Raw genomic sequence first — 16,439 nt, forward strand, 5'->3', positions numbered from 1 at the left:
GGGGAGGGTTTCCCTCAGTTCGCTTGGGCACGGAGCAGCTGGAGAAGAGGGGTTTATGGTGGGCTCCCCGGGGGTGTCTCATGGAACGATACCGGGAGCATCTTGTAGGGTCTGGGAGAGCAGCTGGATGCACTTGGCTGTGGGTGCGGAGGAGCCTGGCGAGCCCGAGATCCCGGCTCTCCCCTAGAGACAAGATACTTCTCTGTAAGAGAGACACAATGTATCGCTGCCAGGGATCTTTGCGTTAGGTATGTTAAACTGCAGTGCCCCATTGGTGTTCCCCCCTGCTGTCCCACCCCGATACAGGTATCTCGGGCTTCCCCCCGCCCCTCTCCTCTCCTATAAATATCCCGGGTTTTCCCCTTTTCGGTAGTTTAGCTGTTGCTGGCACCCTTCAGCAAAGCTCTGCCTGAATAAAGGTTTGTACTTAGCGAAACGCTGGACCAGCTTTCTCGTCCGTGCTTCCCGTGTCGCCTGCCCGCCACCGCTGAGCTGAAATCACTCGAGACCGCCTGAAGCTGCTCACACGCGCTTCGGCCCAGTCCTTTTCAGGGCTGCCTCTAGAGAAGTCGCGGTGCTCCGGGCTTTCCGTCGCTGCGGCAACTGGACACGGAGCATTGCTTCAAGGAGGTGCCGAGGGACAAACCTTTGTGCCTGGAAGCAGCATCTGAGCAGGTGAGCCAGCGTGGGTTCGCAGGGGGGACTTTTCTCCTTTTCCTTTTTGATTTCCTCTTGCCGGGGAGTGACAGAGCCGTGCGGAGGCGAGGCGAGCTCTGCCGGGCCGGCAGGCGGGAGCCGCGGCGCGGAGCTGTGTCCATCCCGCCCGCTCCGGGCGCGGGGCTTGGGCACCGCGGGGGTCCCTTCGGGCCGGGCTCTCCCGGGGCCGGGGCCGCCCCCGCCCGCCGGAGGAGCCGCTTTCCTGCCGGGAGCCGCGCTCCGTCCGGGGGCCGGGAGCGTGGGGCCGCCCCCGGGTGCCGAGTGCCGCCGCTGCCGGGGCTCGCGTGGCTCCCCCGGTCCCCCCGCACCTGGAGCGGCGCCAGCCCGGGAGCGAGTCCCGGCGAGGGCCGCTGGGGAACACCTGTGGCTCGTCAGCTGCAGAGTGCCCTGGCCAAAGCCGCTGGGAGGCGGGGAGGGGGAAAAGCCCGACCTTCCGGCCTTTTTGTCTCGGGGCTTTGTCGGTGTTGCTCTTTAGCCGAGCCGCGCCTTTAAATAACGATGTGGCGCCTTCTAGAAACTGCGTCCAATACCTTTTGCACCCTCACGTGAGGGCTTCGAGCTCAGGTTTTTCCATTGCCGAGTTAATTGCAGGTCCAAGCTGGCAGCGTCCCGTGCATCTGGTGTGCATGAATCTGTTTGTGATGTTCATTTCCCCTGGATGCAGAGTTGGGCTTGTTGGGCAGACCGTATTTCTCAAACCTCGGAGCTTGTTTAAGGCTTGTACACGATTTTCTGGAGACGCGGGCTGGGGGAGAACTTTGTCTTGCTGCTGTACTAGGGAATGGAATGCAGGGGGTCCCCGCAATATCCCCGTGGAAGCTGGAATGTCCGAGGAAATGGATGTGACAATTCTCGGGGCTGAACCTGGCTCCCAGCGCTCTGCAGCGTAGGACGCGAGAGAGCAGGGCCGAGGGACAGCGGGGTAGGAGCGGCGAGGTGCTTCGTGCTCTGGGTTTGGTGTCGCTGATGTTTCCAGAGCCAGAGCAGGTTGATTTGGTTCTGGTGCACTGGAACGGGATCCAAACCTTAGAAAGGTTTGAGACCAATTGGGAGGAAATGTTTTAAAATGAATGTGTTTCTTAATAGAGGGGAGGTTTCACTCTGTTTTTTAATTGATTTTAAAGGAAATTTTTTTTGAGGAAAAGTGAAAAAAAAATGTTTATTTTAATAAGTAGGGCGTAGGTAAGAGGAAAAAAAGGATGAATAACGTTAGATATTTTTTTCTTTTGTTGTGGAGAAAAGAGCAGGAGATTTAGAAGAGTTTTTCTGCACGTGTGGTTTGGATGTTTTTGGAGTTGGGCTGTGGCGTGGATCTTTTTGAGCCGTGGGGTGTTTTGGTGGTAGCCTGGGTTTTTGGATCAGAGTAAAGTTGAATAGTTTTAGAGGAACTTGTTACGGTTTTGGCAATCATTTTGTATTCACTAATCAATGCGAAGTTACTTTAACAAAGTAAAAAATGGATTTTTTGTTGTGTTAAACAATAGAGTTGAGAGAGAATTTGGGTGAGGCTGTATTAGTACTGTATACAGATTGTAAGTTCAAAGAATTTTTTTTCTTTTTTAGTTTTGAAATTATAGAATTTGTTTGGGCATAAAACAGATGATGGGGATATAATTAATTTTAGAACATTTTATTTTTTAGTGTATATCTTTGGCTTAATGGTCAAATTAATGTTTTTTAATTTTAGAGATGCTTTTATACAGATACAGGTAAATATAAATAGTGGTAGTAATGTTTAGTAAGTAGAGGCATTTATATGTGGTTTTTATTCAATATTAGACTTTTTTGGTGGTACACAGTGTGTTGTTTGATTTTTTTGTGTTGTATACTAAGTGAAATTTGGTTTTTGAATAAAGATAATTTTTATGAATGGGTTTGTTTATATTTTAGATAGAATCAATTAAAATAGATTTTGATATCGATTAGTGGGTTTTGTTTATTGTATGTAGGGGTTCAGATTGGGTAGGGTTTGTTTGGTTAGCTGAGTTTTAGGTGTTAATTAGGTGGCTTTTGTTAGATGCAGTTTTCAATTTTTGAAAGTTTTTTATTGAGTGGTTTTAAGGTGATTTTTAGTAGTTGATGGTAGAATTTTATTTTGTTTGTAGTTGGTGTGTAATAATGTATATGTTCTATTTATTTAACGTTGTGCTTTTTAGTTTAGGTGTTGATGATAAGTTTGGATTTCTTTCGGCTGTGTTTCTTAGTTTCATTTCTGGGGACACAGGCATTTATATGGTGGATTTTTATAGGTGTATTTTTGGGGGTGATGCTTTTTAATTTTTTAGTAGTTTGGTTTTTTATGTTTTCAATTAGCTATTAAATTTTTTTATAGAGTATTGGTGAGTATTTATGTATTACTATAAATGTAGAGCTTTGGGGGTTTTTTTACTAATGTTTAGGGTTAATTGAATGGTTTTGAGTTCAGTGCATTGGTTTAATTTTTTTTTTAATAGTTGATGTGATTTGTTTTGTGGAGTTCAATAGGGTTGTTTTTTATTTACGTTTAACTTTGCTGATGTGATAAGAACTGTTAGTGAAAGAGCATAGCATCTGTTTTTGCTGGTAGTTGGTTGTATGGTGTTTGTTTTGTTGGTGTTACCTGTTTTGGGTTGTTTTTTTTGTTAGATTAAAGTTTTTATTTTGGGGTTAATTTGTGATTGTTTTAAAGATTTTAGGGCAATTTAGGTTTTTGATTCGGGGGTGCTGTGATGAGAGTACTTTATTTGTTTTATGTGGTATTGGTGGTGTGCATAGAGGGAATATTTGTTTTGAAAATTTATTTTAGTATTGTTAGTTGAAGTGTTAGGATGAGTCCTGTTTCAGTGTTGAAACTTTTTGAGGCGGTTTGGATTTTTTTCTAGGTTAAGATTTTTTTCCCTTGGCTGGTGGAGGTATTGTGATTTTATTGATGATATTGGTGGGAATTTGATGCTGTTTGTTTTTTGGTTATTTTATTTTTAGGAATTGGATTTTTGCAGTTGGACTGAAAGAATTCACTTTATTTCAAAACATACTACTTTAATGATGTAAAGGTTCCCATATTAACTCCTCAGTCTTTTAGATTCTTTTTCTCATTTAGGTTTTCCAGAATTTATGGATAATTTAGCAATCAAGCAGGGAGGGAACCCCATTCTTGAAAACATGGCTATGGAAAAACCTGTGTCTAACAACACGTACCTGACAGAGGGCAACAATTTTGCCGTTATTACAGGGCCAAATACGAGTGGCAAATCAACGTTGGCAGGGATCTGCCGGAGGAGAGGAGTTTCTGGTGGGCTCCCAGTGGCATCTGATGGAGTGATGGTGAGAGCATCTCATAGGGTCTGGGGGAGCACCTGGATGCACTTGGATGTGGAGCACCGCTTAAAGGAGATGGTGAGGGACAAAGCTTTTTGCCAGGAAGCAGCACCTGAACAGCTGAGCCACTGTGGATTTGCAGGGGTGATCTTTCTCCTTTTCCTTTTTGATTTCACCTTGGCAGTCCCTCCCCGGTGCCCTCAATCTGTCACAAGAATTCCAAGAAAAAAAAAGGCTGAGCAAACAGTGAAAAGAAGGGGTATAGGTAAGGTGGAGTTCAGGTGTACCCCACCCCAAACCCTAAACAGCAGCCCTAACAGTGCCACCATTTCCCTGAGACAGCTGCAGGCAGGAACCCTAAAGCAGCAGAGTGCCAGAACCCCCGAGAGCTGCAGGCAGTACCCCTGGTGCTAGGGCCAGCCAGGAAGAGATAGTGGGTGCTAGGGCCTACTGCTGTCATATAAGATGGGGTTTCCATCCTTGGGGTACCCTGGGCTCCCTGTCCCTCACTGACTGGAGAGTCTTCCTCCCCTCCTTGAGGTGGTGGTAATTTGGCTGTGTCAGCCAATACTGCTCTGAAGCAAGCCTCTGCCTCCCTGTGGGGTGAAGTGTGCAGCCCATGAACCTGGGCATTCTCTAGAGAAGGTAAGTGCTGGGTTTTCACAGATGTGCCGCTAAGATCCTGCATTGATATTTGGTCTTCTAGATTGTAGCTGACCAGGAGACGACATCCTGGCGATGGCAGGAACTTCCCGGATAGCGCAACGGCCTTCCAGGGCGTCCTCGTGTGGATCCTCCCCGCTGGGCATCCGAGAGCTGAGTCGAAGGCTACAAATTGCAGAGGGGCTGAAATCGGGGTGCCGGGTCGGGACTTGTGACCTGGGATTATGGAGTCAGCTTTGGGGACAGGGAGGTCCAGGCTGTGGCCCCTTAGGCCACGTGAAGGGAGAGCCTCACATTTGTTCACAGTGCTGAGGTGTGCAGGACAGAGCAGTCCCGGGGCGTGTTGTATCACTTGTCCATTGTGCCTTCTGTGTCTTTTGTGCCTCTCGTGTTGCACGTGCCTCGCCTTATCTCTTCTGGGGGCTTACCAGAAACCCCGGTGTCACTCGTAGCATCTCTGTTCTCTGGGCTCCTCAGCCCGACGCCATCGAAGCTTTGCCTCTGGAGCTCGCAGAGGCCTTGGAATCGCGTCTCTCTTTTAAAAGCATCCGATCGGATGTCTTTTAGAGGTCTTGTTCCGTGCTGTGTCAACAGCCGTGCGCCGCGAGGATCCATTGCTGCGGCTTAGGTCTTGAAGAAACGCAAAGTTTGGTAGGGGACTGTGGCCCTCAGATTCTCGGGCATCCGTCTTGGCAGTTGCTGGAGTTTGTCATTCCGTCAGCATCTTCTTCCTCCCGGGTTCTGCGAGCTTCATCAGCTCGCCTTCATTCTCACCCGGCTCATCTCGTTCCATGTTCTCTCGGTCCTTGTGGCCATTCTTGTGGCCCAGAGTTTTGTCTCCCCGTTGTGTCCCCTCGTCTGTTGTCTTGTGTGTCACGGGTGTCTGGGTGTAGTTGTCCCGGAGCTGCTCTGTCCTGCTGCCCAGCCTGGGTGTAGGTGTAAAAGGCCGAGTCCCAGGCCCCTGTAATTTGAAATTTTTCATGTAGGGTGTAGTTGGAGTCTAGCGGGTGTTCCTAGATGGAACTTGGGGTGGCACTGGGGACATTGGGATGGCTCTGGGGACATCGGGGGTGGCACTGGGGACACCTGGGGTGGCTCTGGGGACATTGGGGTGGCTCTGGGGATGGGATCCTGGGTTTTGTGGTGTGTCCCCAAGTGTCCCTGATGTCCCCAAGTGTCCCCTGAGTGTCCCTGATGTCCCTCGAGTGTCCCTAAGCTGTCCCCTGGTGTCCCCAAGCTGTCCCCGAGTGTCCCTGAGCTGTCCCCCGGTGTCCCCAAGCTGTCCCCTGATGTCCCTGAGCTGTCCCCTGGTGTCCCCGAGTGTCCCCAAGCTGTCCCCGAGTGTCCCCGAGCTGTCCCCAAGTGTTCCCCATGGTCTCCCCGAGCTGTCCCCTGATGTCCCCAGGGCTGGAGTTGCCGGTGGCCACCACTCGTCCCGAGACCATTTTTGGTGACGTGGCCGTGGCCGTGCACCCGCGGGACCCGCGCTACCTGGTGAGGGGTGGGGCCTCAAAGGGGGTGGGGCCTCAAAGGGGGTGGGGCCTCAAAGGGGGTGGGGCCTCAAAGGGGGTGGGGCCTCAAAGGGGGTGGGGCCTCAAAGGGGGTGGGGCCTCAAAGGGGGTGGGGCCTCAAAGGGGGTGGGGCCTCAAAGGGGGTGGGGCCTCAAAAGGGGCGGGGCCTCGAAGGGGGCGGGGCCTCGAAGGGGGCGGGGCCTCAAAGGGGGCAGGGCCTCAAAGGGGGTGGCCTGAGTGGGTGTGGCCTCAAGGGGGTGGGCCCTCAAAGGGGTGGGGTCTCCCCTGGGGGCAGGGCTTGAATGGGTGGGGCCTGAAGGGGGGCGGGGCCTCACCTGGGGGTGAGGCTTGAATGGGGCAGGGCTTGAGTGGCTGGGACCTCGCCTGGGGGCGGGGCCTCAAAGGGGGCAGGGCTTGAATTTGGGTGGGGCCTGAATGGGTGGGGCCTCACCTGGGGTGGGGCCTGAATGGGCGGGGCCTGACCTGGGGGCGGGGCTTTGGGACCTTTTAATTGGTGTGGGCGTGGCTTTCCCTGCAGGGCAGCCATTGGCTGTCCAGGTTTGGCCCCTCCCCTTTGACCATATAAGGGTAAAGGGGCGGGGCTTGTGTTAAAGGGGCGGAGCTTTGCTGCCTGAAATGGCTCTGGGGGTGTGGCCGAGGGCTGGGGGGGGCCTGGCCTGGCTGGGATTGGTCCAGAGCTGGAAAGGGGGCGGGGCTTGCTCTTAAAGGGGCGGGGCCAGGGCTGACCACGCCCCCTCAGCACCTGCAGGGCCGGCAGGTGAGGCACTTTTTCAGCGGGGCCCTGCTGCCCGTGGTGAGCGACCCCAGCGTGGAGCCCCAGCGCGGAACCGGTACTGGGGAAACTGGGAGGGACTGGGAGGGACTAAACGGGGACTGGGGGGGACTGGGATGGACTGGGATGAACTGGGATGGACTGGGATGGAACTGGGAGGGACTGGGATGGACTGGGAGGGACTGGGATGGACTGGGAGGGGTTAAAGGGGCACTGGGAGGAACTGGGATGGACTGGGAGGGACTGGGAGGGGTTAAACAGGGACTGGGAGGGACTGGGATGGGCCCTGGGACCAGTCTGGGACAGAAAAGGGAGCAAGGAGTGACAGCAGGTGACACAGGTGACACAGTTCAGGTGCCTCAGAGATGTCTCAGGTGACACAGGTGACACAGTCCAGGTGTCTCAGGTGACACAGGTGACACAGTCCAGGTGACACAGGGATGTCTCAGGTGTCTCAGGTGTGTCCCTGTCCCCAGGTGCGGTGAAGGTGACCCCCGGGCACAGCCTCCAGGACCTGGCTCTGGCCCGGGTCCATCGGCTGCCCCTGCCCTGCGTCATCGGGGACGATGGCACCTTGTGTCCCCCGGGGGGGGGGCTGGCTGCAGGTGAGCTGGGGACACACCTGGGGACAGCGGGGGACACCTGGGGACACTGGGGACAGCTGGGGACACACCTGGGGACAGCTGGGGACAGCTGGGGACATGGGGACACACCTGGGGACAGCTGGGGACACTGGGGACACCTGGGGACACACCTGGGGACACCTGGGGGGACACCTGGGGACAACTGGGGACATGGGGACACACCTGGGGACAGCTGGGGACACTGAGGGACACCTGGGGACACCTGGGGGATCCCTGGGGACACCTGGGGGGCAGCTGGGGGGAGCTGGGGACAGCTGGGGGGCATTTGGGGACAGCTGGGGACATTGAGGGACACCTGGGGGACACCCGGGGGAGCACCCAGGGTCACCCCATCCCCAGTGTCACTCCCTGACCCTGGTGTCACCCCCTGACCTCGGTGTCACCTCCCCTGACCTTGGTGTCACCCCCTGTCCCCAGTGTCACCCCCTGTCCCCGGTGTCACCCCCTGTCCCCTCCCCAGGTCCCCGTGACCACCGGGGGGTCTCGGGGCTGTTCCTGCACCCCGAGTTCAGCCCCGGCTCTCGGTGTCACCGGGGGGTCCCCGAGTTCTACGACTTCGCCGTGGCCCTGCTGGAGCTGGAGCGCCCCGTGGGACCCTCCCCCGGCCACCGGTGACACCGGGGGGGGCTGGGGGCGTCTGGGGGGTCTGGGGGTCTCTGGGGGTCTCAGGGGGTTTTGGGGGGTCTCAGGGGGTCTCTGGGGGTTTTGGGGGGTCTCTGGGGGTCTCTGGGGGTTTTGGGGGGGTCTCAGCTCTCCCCTCCCCCCCAGGAGCTGCTCCCCTCCGTGGGGCTCTCAGCCTCCTCCTCCCCCTCCCTGCTGCGCCCCCCCGGCCCCCCCGGCGAGGGGCTGAGGGGAGGGGGCTGCAGTGTCCCCTTCTGGCCAGGTATGGGACCCCTGAGACCCCCCAAAACCTCCCCAGGACCCCCAAAACCTCCCCAGGGCCCCCAAAACCCCCCCAGGACCCCCCAAAACCTCCCCGGGACCCCCCAAAACCCCCCAGGACCCCCAAAACCTCCTCAGAGACCCCCAAAACCCCCCCAAATCACCCCCAAATCCCCCTGGGACCCCCCAAATCCCCCCAGGGGGTGAGGACGAGCCCACCCTGGAGCAGCTCCGGACCCCCCAGCCCAGGGAGGGGGAGGAAGAGGAGGAGGACGTGGATTTTGAGACAGGTACAGACCCCTCCCCAAATTCCAGAGACCCCTCCCCAAATTCCACAGACCCCTCCCCAAATTCCAGAGACCCCTCCCCAAATTCCACAGACCCCTCCCCAAATTCCTGAGACACCTCCCCAAATTCCAGAGACCCCTCCCCAAATTCCAGAGACCCCTCCCCAAATTCCTGAGACCCCTCCCCAAATTCCAGAGACCCCTCCCCAAATTCCAGAGACCCCCCCAAATTCCAGAGACCCCTCCCCAAATTCCTGAGACCCCTCCCCAAATTCCAGAGACCCCTCCCCAAATTCCAGAGACCCCCCCAAATTCCAGAGACCCCTCCCCAAATTCCAGAGACTCCTCCCCAAATTCCAGAGACCCCTCCCCAAATTCCACAGACCCCTCCCCAAATTCCTGAGACCCCTCCCCAAATTCCTGAGACCCCTCCCCAAATTCCACAGCCCCCTCCCCAAATTCCTGAGACGCTCCCCAAATTCTTGACACCCTCCCCAAATTCCTGAGACCCCTCCCCAAATTCCTGAGACCCCCCCAAATTCCAGAGACCCCTCCCCAAATTCCAGAGACTCCTCCCCAAATTCCAGAGACTCCTCCCCAAATTCCAGAGACCCCTCCCCAAATTCCTGAGACCCCTCCCCAAAATTCACAGACCCCTCCCAAAATTCCTGAGACCCCTCCCCAAATTCCCCAGACCCCTCCCCAAATTCCACAGACCCCTCCCCAAATTCCAGAGACCCCCCCAAATTCCAGAGACCCCTCCCCAAATTCCACAGACCCCTCCCCAAGTTCTTGGAGACCCCTCCCCAAATTCCAGAGACCCCTCCCCAAATTCCAGAGACCCCTCCCCAAATTCCTGAGACCCTCAAATTCCTGAGACCCCTCCCCAAATTCCAGAGACCCTCCCCAAATTCCTGAGACCCTCAAATTCCTGAGACCCCTCCCCAAATTCCTGAGACCCCTCCCCAAATTCCAGAGACCCCTCCCCAAATTCCAGAGACCCCTCCCCAAATTCCAGAGACCCCCCAAATTCCAGAGACCCCTCCCCAAATTCCTGAGACCCTCCCCAGATTCCTGAGACCCCTCCCCAAATTCCAGAGACCCCTCCCCAAATTCCAGAGACCCCCCCAAATTCCAGAGACCCCTCCCCAAATTCCTGAGACCCTCCCCAGATTCCTGAGACCCCTCCCCAAATTCCAGAGACCCCTCCCCAAATTCCAGAGACCCCCCCAAATTCCAGAGACCCCTCCCCAAATTCCAGAGACCCCTCCCCAAATTCCAGAGACCCCCCCAAATTCCACAGACCCCTCCCCAAATTCCTGAGACCCCTCCCAAAAATTCACAGACCCCTCCCCAAATTCCAGAGACCCCCCCAAATTCCAGAGACCCCTCCCCAAATTCCTGAAACCCTCCCCAAATTCCACAGACCCCTCCCCAAATTCCACAGACCCCTCCCCAAATTCCTGGAGACCCCTCCCCAAATTCCTGAGACCCCTCCCCAAATTCCAGAGACCCCTCCCCAAATTCCAGAGACCCCTCCCCAAATTCCTGAGACCCCTCCCCAAATTCCAGAGACCCCTCCCCAAATTCCACAGACCCCTCCCCAAATTTCTGAGACCCCTCCCCAAATTCCTGAGACCCCTCCCCAAAATCCAGAGACCCCTCCCCAAATTCCAGAGACCCCTCCCCAAATTCCAGAGACCCCCCCAAATTCCAGAGACCCCTCCCCAAATTCCTGAGACCCTCCCCAAATTCCACAGACCCGTCCCCAAATTCCTGAGACCCCTCCCCAAATTCCACAGACCCCTCCCCAAATTCCAGAGACCCCTCCCCAAATTCCAGAGACCCCCCCAAATTCCAGAGACCCCTCCCCAAATTCCTGAGACCCCTCCCCAAATTCCAGAGACCCCTCCCCAAATTCCAGAGACTCCTCCCCAAATTCCAGAGACCCCTCCCCAAATTCCACAGACCCCTCCCCAAATTCCTGAGACCCCTCCCCAAATTCCAGAGACCCCTCCCCAAATTCCAGAGACTCCTCCCCAAATTCCAGAGACCCCTCCCCAAATTCCAGAGACCCCTCCCCAAATTCCAGAGACTCCTCCCCAAATTCCAGAGACCCCCCCCAAATTCCAGAGACCCCTCCCCAAATTCCACAGACCCCTCCCCAAATTCCTGAGACCCCTCCCCAAATTCCTGAGACCCCTCCCCAAATTCCACAGACCCCTCCCCAAATTCCTGAGACCCCCCCAATTTCCTGAGACCCCTCCCCAAATTCCTGAGACCCCTCCCCAAATTCCTGAGACCCCTCCCCAAATTCCAGAGACCCCTCCCCAAATTCCAGAGACCCCCCCAAATTCCAGAGACCCCTCCCCAAATTCCTGAGACCCTCCCCAAATTCCACAGACCCCTCCCCAAATTCCTGGAGACCCCTCCCCAAATTCCTGAGACCCCTCCCCAAATTCCAGAGACCCCTCCCCAAATTCGTGAGACCCCTCCCCAAATTCCAGAGACCCCCAAATTCCTGAGACCCCTCCCCAAATTCCAGAGACCCCTCCCCAAATTCCAGAGACCCCTCCCCAAATTCCTGAGACCCCTCCCCAAATTCCTGAGATCCCTCCCCAACTTCCACAGACCCCTCCCCAAATTCTTGGAGACCCCTCCCCAAATTCCTGAGACCCCTCCCCAAATTCCAGAGACCCCCCCCAAATTCCTGAGACCCCTCCCCAAATTCCACAGACTCCTCCCCAAATTCTTGGAGACCCCTCCCCAAATTCCTGAGACCCCTCCCCAAATTCCTGAGACCCTCCCCAAATTCTTGAGACCCTCCCCAAATCCCTGAGACCCCTCCCCAAATTCCTGGAGACCCCTCCCCAAATTCCAGAGACCCCTCCCCAAATTCCTGAGACCCCTCCCCAAATTCCAGAGACCCCTCCCCAAATTCCTGAGACCCCTCCCCAAATTCCTGAGATCTTCCCCAAATTCCTGAGACCCCTCCCCAAATTCCAGAGACCCTTCCCCAAATTCCTGAGACCCCTCCCCAAATTCCTGAGACCCCTCCCCAAATTCCTGGAGACCCCTCCCCAAATTCCTGAGACCCCTCCCCAAATTCCACAGACCCCTCCCCAAATTCCTGAGACCCCTCCCCAAATTCCTGAGACCCCTCCCCAAATTCCACAGACCCCTCCCCAATTTCCTGAGACGCTCCCCAAATTCTTGAGACCCTCCCCAAATTCCAGAGACCCCCCCAAATTCCAGAGACCCCTCCCCAAATTCCTGAGACCCCTCCCCAAATTCCAGAGACCCCTCCCCAAATTCCAGAGACTCCTCCCCAAATTCCAGAGACCCCTCCCCAAATTCCTGAGACCCCTCCCCAAAATTCACAGACCCCTCCCAAAATTCCTGAGACCCCTCCCCAAATTCCCCAGACCCCTCCCCAAATTCCACAGACCCCTCCCCAAATTCCAGAGACCCCCCCAAATTCCAGAGACCCCTCCCCAAATTCCACAGACCCCTCCCCAAATTCTTGGAGACCCCTCCCCAAATTCCGGAGATCCCTCCCCAACTTCCACAGACCCCTCCCCAAGTTCTTGGAGACCCCTCCCCAAATTCCAGAGACCCCTCCCCAAATTCCTGAGACCCCTCCCCAAATTCCTGAGACCTTTCCATAAATTCCTGAGACCCCTCCCCAAATTCCTGAGACCTTTCCATAAATTCCTGAGACCCCTCCCCAAATTCCTGAGACCCCTCCCCAAATTCCACAGACCCCTCCCCAAATTCCAGAGACCCCTCCCCAAATTCCTGAGACCCTCAAATTCCTGAGACCCCTCCCCAAATTCCAGAGACCCTCCCCAAATTCCTGAGACCCTCAAATTCCTGAGACCCCTCCCCAAATTCCTGAGACCCCTCCCCAAATTCCTGGAGACCCCTCCCCAAATTCCTGAGACCCCTCCCCAAATTCCAGAGACCCCTCCCCAAATTCCAGAGACCCCCCAAATTCCAGAGACCCCTCCCCAAATTCCTGAGACCCTCCCCAGATTCCTGAGACCCCTCCCCAAATTCCAGAGACCCCTCCCCAAATTCCAGAGACCCCCCCAAATTCCAGAGACCCCTCCCCAAATTCCTGAGACCCCCCCAGATTCCAGAGACCCCTCCCCAAATTCCAGAGACCCCTCCCCAAATTCCAGAGACCCCCCCAAATTCCAGAGACCCCTCCCCAAATTCCTGAGACCCTCCCCAAATTCCACAGACCCCTCCCCAAATTCCTGAGACCCCTCCCAAAAATTCACAGACCCCTCCCAAAATTCCACAGATCCCTCCCCAAATTCCTGAGACCCCTCCCCAAATTCCAGACCCCTCCCCAAATTCCACAGACCCCTCCCCAAATTCCTGAGACCATCCCCAAATTCCAGAGACCCCTCCCCAAATTCCAGAGACCCCTCCCCAAATTCCAGAGACCCCTCCCCAAATTCCTGAGACCCCCCCAAATCCCTGAGACCCCTCCCCAAATTCCACAGACCCCTCCCCAAATTCCACAGACCCCTCCCCAAATTCCTGAGACCCCTCCCCAAATTCCTGAGACCCCTCCCCAAATTCCAGAGACCCCTCCCCAAATTCCACAGACCCCTCCCCAAATTCCTGAGACCCCTCCCCAAATTCCACAGACCCTTCCCCAAATTCCTGAGTCCCCTCCCCAAATTCCTGAGACCCCTCCCCAAATTCCTGGGACCCCTCCCCAAATTCCAGAGACCCCTCCCCAAATTCCAGAGACCCCCCCAAATTCCAGAGACCCCTCCCCAAATTCCTGAGACCCTCCCCAAATTCCACAGACCCCTCCCCAAATTCCACAGACCCCTCCCCAAATTCCTGGAGACCCCTCCCCAAATTCCGCAGACCCCTCCCCAAATTCCAGAGACCCCTCCCCAAATTCCAGAGACCCCTCCCCAAATTCCACAGACCCCTCCCCAAATTCCTGAGACCCCTCCCCAAATTCCTGAGACCCCTCCCCAAAATCCAGAGACCCCTCCCCAAATTCCTGAGACCCCTCCCCAAATTCCTGAGACCCCTCCCCAAATTCTACAGACCCCTCCCCAAATTCTTGGAGACCCCTCCCCAAATTCCAGAGACCCCTCCCCAAATTCCAGAGACCCCCCCAAATTCCAGAGACCCCTCACCAAAGTCCACAGACCCCTCCCCAAATTTCAGAGACCCCTCACCAAAGTCCACAGACCCCTCCCCAAATTTCAGAGACCCCTCCCCAAATTCCAGAGACCCCTCCCCAAATTCCACAGACCCCTCCCCAAATTTCTGAGACCCCTCCCCAAATTCCTGAGACCCCTCCCCAAAATCCAGAGACCCCTCCCCAAATTCCAGAGACCCCTCCCCAAATTCCAGAGACCCCCCCAAATTCCAGAGACCCCTCCCCAAATTCCTGAGACCCCTCCCCAAATTCCAGAGACCCCTCCCCAAATTCCAGAGACTCCTCCCCAAATTCCAGAGACCCCTCCCCAAATTCCTGAGACCCCTCCCCAAAATTCACAGACCCCTCCCAAAATTCCTGAGACCCCTCCCCAAATTCCCCAGACCCCTCCCCAAATTCCACAGACCCCTCCCCAAATTCCAGAGACCCCCCCAAATTCCAGAGACCCCTCCCCAAATTCCACAGACCCCTCCCCAAATTCTTGGAGACCCCTCCCCAAATTCCGGAGATCCCTCCCCAACTTCCACAGACCCCTCCCCAAGTTCTTGGAGACCCCTCCCCAAATTCCAGAGACCCCTCCCCAAATTCCTGAGACCCCTCCCCAAATTCCTGAGACCTTTCCATAAATTCCTGAGACCCCTCCCCAAATTCCTGAGACCTTTCCATAAATTCCTGAGACCCCTCCCCAAATTCCTGAGACCCCTCCCCAAATTCCACAGACCCCTCCCCAAATTCCAGAGACCCCTCCCCAAATTCCTGAGACCCTCAAATTCCTGAGACCCCTCCCCAAATTCCAGAGACCCTCCCCAAATTCCTGAGACCCTCAAATTCCTGAGACCCCTCCCCAAATTCCTGAGACCCCTCCCCAAATTCCTGGAGACCCCTCCCCAAATTCCTGAGACCCCTCCCCAAATTCCAGAGACCCCTCCCCAAATTCCAGAGACCCCCCAAATTCCAGAGACCCCTCCCCAAATTCCTGAGACCCTCCCCAGATTCCTGAGACCCCTCCCCAAATTCCAGAGACCCCTCCCCAAATTCCAGAGACCCCCCCAAATTCCAGAGACCCCTCCCCAAATTCCTGAGACCCTCCCCAGATTCCAGAGACCCCTCCCCAAATTCCAGAGACCCCTCCCCAAATTCCAGAGACCCCCCCAAATTCCAGAGACCCCTCCCCAAATTCCTGAGACCCTCCCCAAATTCCACAGACCCCTCCCCAAATTCCTGAGACCCCTCCCAAAAATTCACAGACCCCTCCCAAAATTCCACAGATCCCTCCCCAAATTCCTGAGACCCCTCCCCAAATTCCAGACCCCTCCCCAAATTCCACAGACCCCTCCCCAAATTCCTGAGACCATCCCCAAATTCCAGAGACCCCTCCCCAAATTCCAGAGACCCCTCCCCAAATTCCAGAGACCCCTCCCCAAATTCCTGAGACCCCCCCAAATCCCTGAGACCCCTCCCCAAATTCCACAGACCCCTCCCCAAATTCCTGAGACCCCTCCCCAAATTCCTGAGACCCCTCCCCAAATTCCAGAGACCCCTCCCCAAATTCCACAGACCCCTCCCCAAATTCCTGAGACCCCTCCCCAAATTCCAGAGACCCCTCCCCAAATTCCTGAGTCCCCTCCCCAAATTCCTGAGACCCCTCCCCAAATTCCTGGGACCCCTCCCCAAATTCCTGAGACCCCTCCCCAAATTCCAGAGACCCCTCCCCAAATTCCAGAGACCCCCCCAAATTCCAGAGACCCCTCCCCAAATTCCTGAGACCCTCCCCAAATTCCACAGACCCCTCCCCAAATTCCACAGACCCCTCCCCAAATTCCTTGAGACCCCTCCCCAAATTCCGCAGACCCCTCCCCAAATTCCAGAGACCCCTCCCCAAATTCCAGAGACCCCTCCCCAAATTCCACAGACCCCTCCCCAAATTTCTGAGACCCCTCCCCAAATTCCTGAGACCCCTCCCCAAAATCCAGAGACCCCTCCCCAAATTCCTGAGACCCCTCCCCAAATTCCTGAGACCCCTCCCCAAATTCTACAGACCCCTCCCCAAATTCTTGGAGACCCCTCCCCAAATTCCAGAGACCCCTCCCCAAATTCCAGAGACCCCCCCAAATTCCAGAGACCCCTCACCAAAGTCCACAGACCCCTCCCCAAATTTCAGAGACCCCTCCCCAAATTCCACAGACCCCTCCCCGAATTCCTGGAGACCCCTCCCCAAATTCCTGAGACCCCTCCCCAAATTCCAGAGACCCCTCCCCAAATTCGTGAGACCCCTCCCCAAATTCCAGAGACCCCCAAATTCCTGAGACCCCTCCCCAAATTCCAGAGACCCCTCCCCAAATTTCTGAGACCCCTCCCCAAATTCCTGAGACCCCTCCCCAAATTCCTGAGACCCCTCCCCAAATTCCAGAGACCCCTCCCCAAATTCCTGAGACCCCTCCCCAAATT

At 55.7% G+C, this 16,439-nt stretch overlaps 1 protein-coding gene and 1 long non-coding RNA gene across 2 annotated transcripts; both read left to right on the plus strand.

Moving 5' to 3' along the window:
* The first annotated feature begins 264 nt into the window (after nucleotides 1-264).
* Nucleotides 265-5,538, plus strand: LOC131592402 (uncharacterized). Its single transcript, XR_009280599.1, has 3 exons — nucleotides 265-675; nucleotides 3,929-4,092; nucleotides 4,199-5,538. It is a non-coding gene; the product is annotated as an uncharacterized LOC131592402 (long non-coding RNA).
* A 256-nt stretch (nucleotides 5,539-5,794) lies between these two features.
* LOC131591533 (valine--tRNA ligase, mitochondrial-like) lies at nucleotides 5,795-8,240 on the plus strand. Its single transcript, XM_058862341.1, has 4 exons — nucleotides 5,795-6,171; nucleotides 6,949-7,039; nucleotides 7,458-7,586; nucleotides 8,086-8,240. The coding sequence occupies exons 1-4, from the start codon at nucleotides 6,049-6,051 to the stop codon at nucleotides 8,238-8,240; spliced, it is 498 nt and encodes a 165-aa protein (XP_058718324.1). The 5' UTR covers nucleotides 5,795-6,048.
* The last annotated feature ends 8,199 nt before the right edge of the window (nucleotides 8,241-16,439 follow it).

This window comes from Poecile atricapillus, chromosome W (genome assembly GCF_030490865.1).
Source record: "Poecile atricapillus isolate bPoeAtr1 chromosome W, bPoeAtr1.hap1, whole genome shotgun sequence".
Taxonomy (NCBI): Eukaryota; Metazoa; Chordata; class Aves; order Passeriformes; family Paridae; genus Poecile; species Poecile atricapillus.

Excerpts from the sequence above, each read along its gene's own strand:
- LOC131591533 (XM_058862341.1), top strand. The coding sequence starts at position 6,049 with ATGGTCTCCCCGAGCTGTCCCCTGATGTCCCCAGGGCTGGAGTTGCCG. Across the intron at positions 7,040-7,457 it reads GGAGCCCCAGCGCGGAACCG|GTGCGGTGAAGGTGACCCCC; the intron begins GTACTGGGGAAA and ends CCCTGTCCCCAG. Across the intron at positions 7,587-8,085 it reads GGGGGGGGGGCTGGCTGCAG|GTCCCCGTGACCACCGGGGG; the intron begins GTGAGCTGGGGA and ends TCCCCTCCCCAG.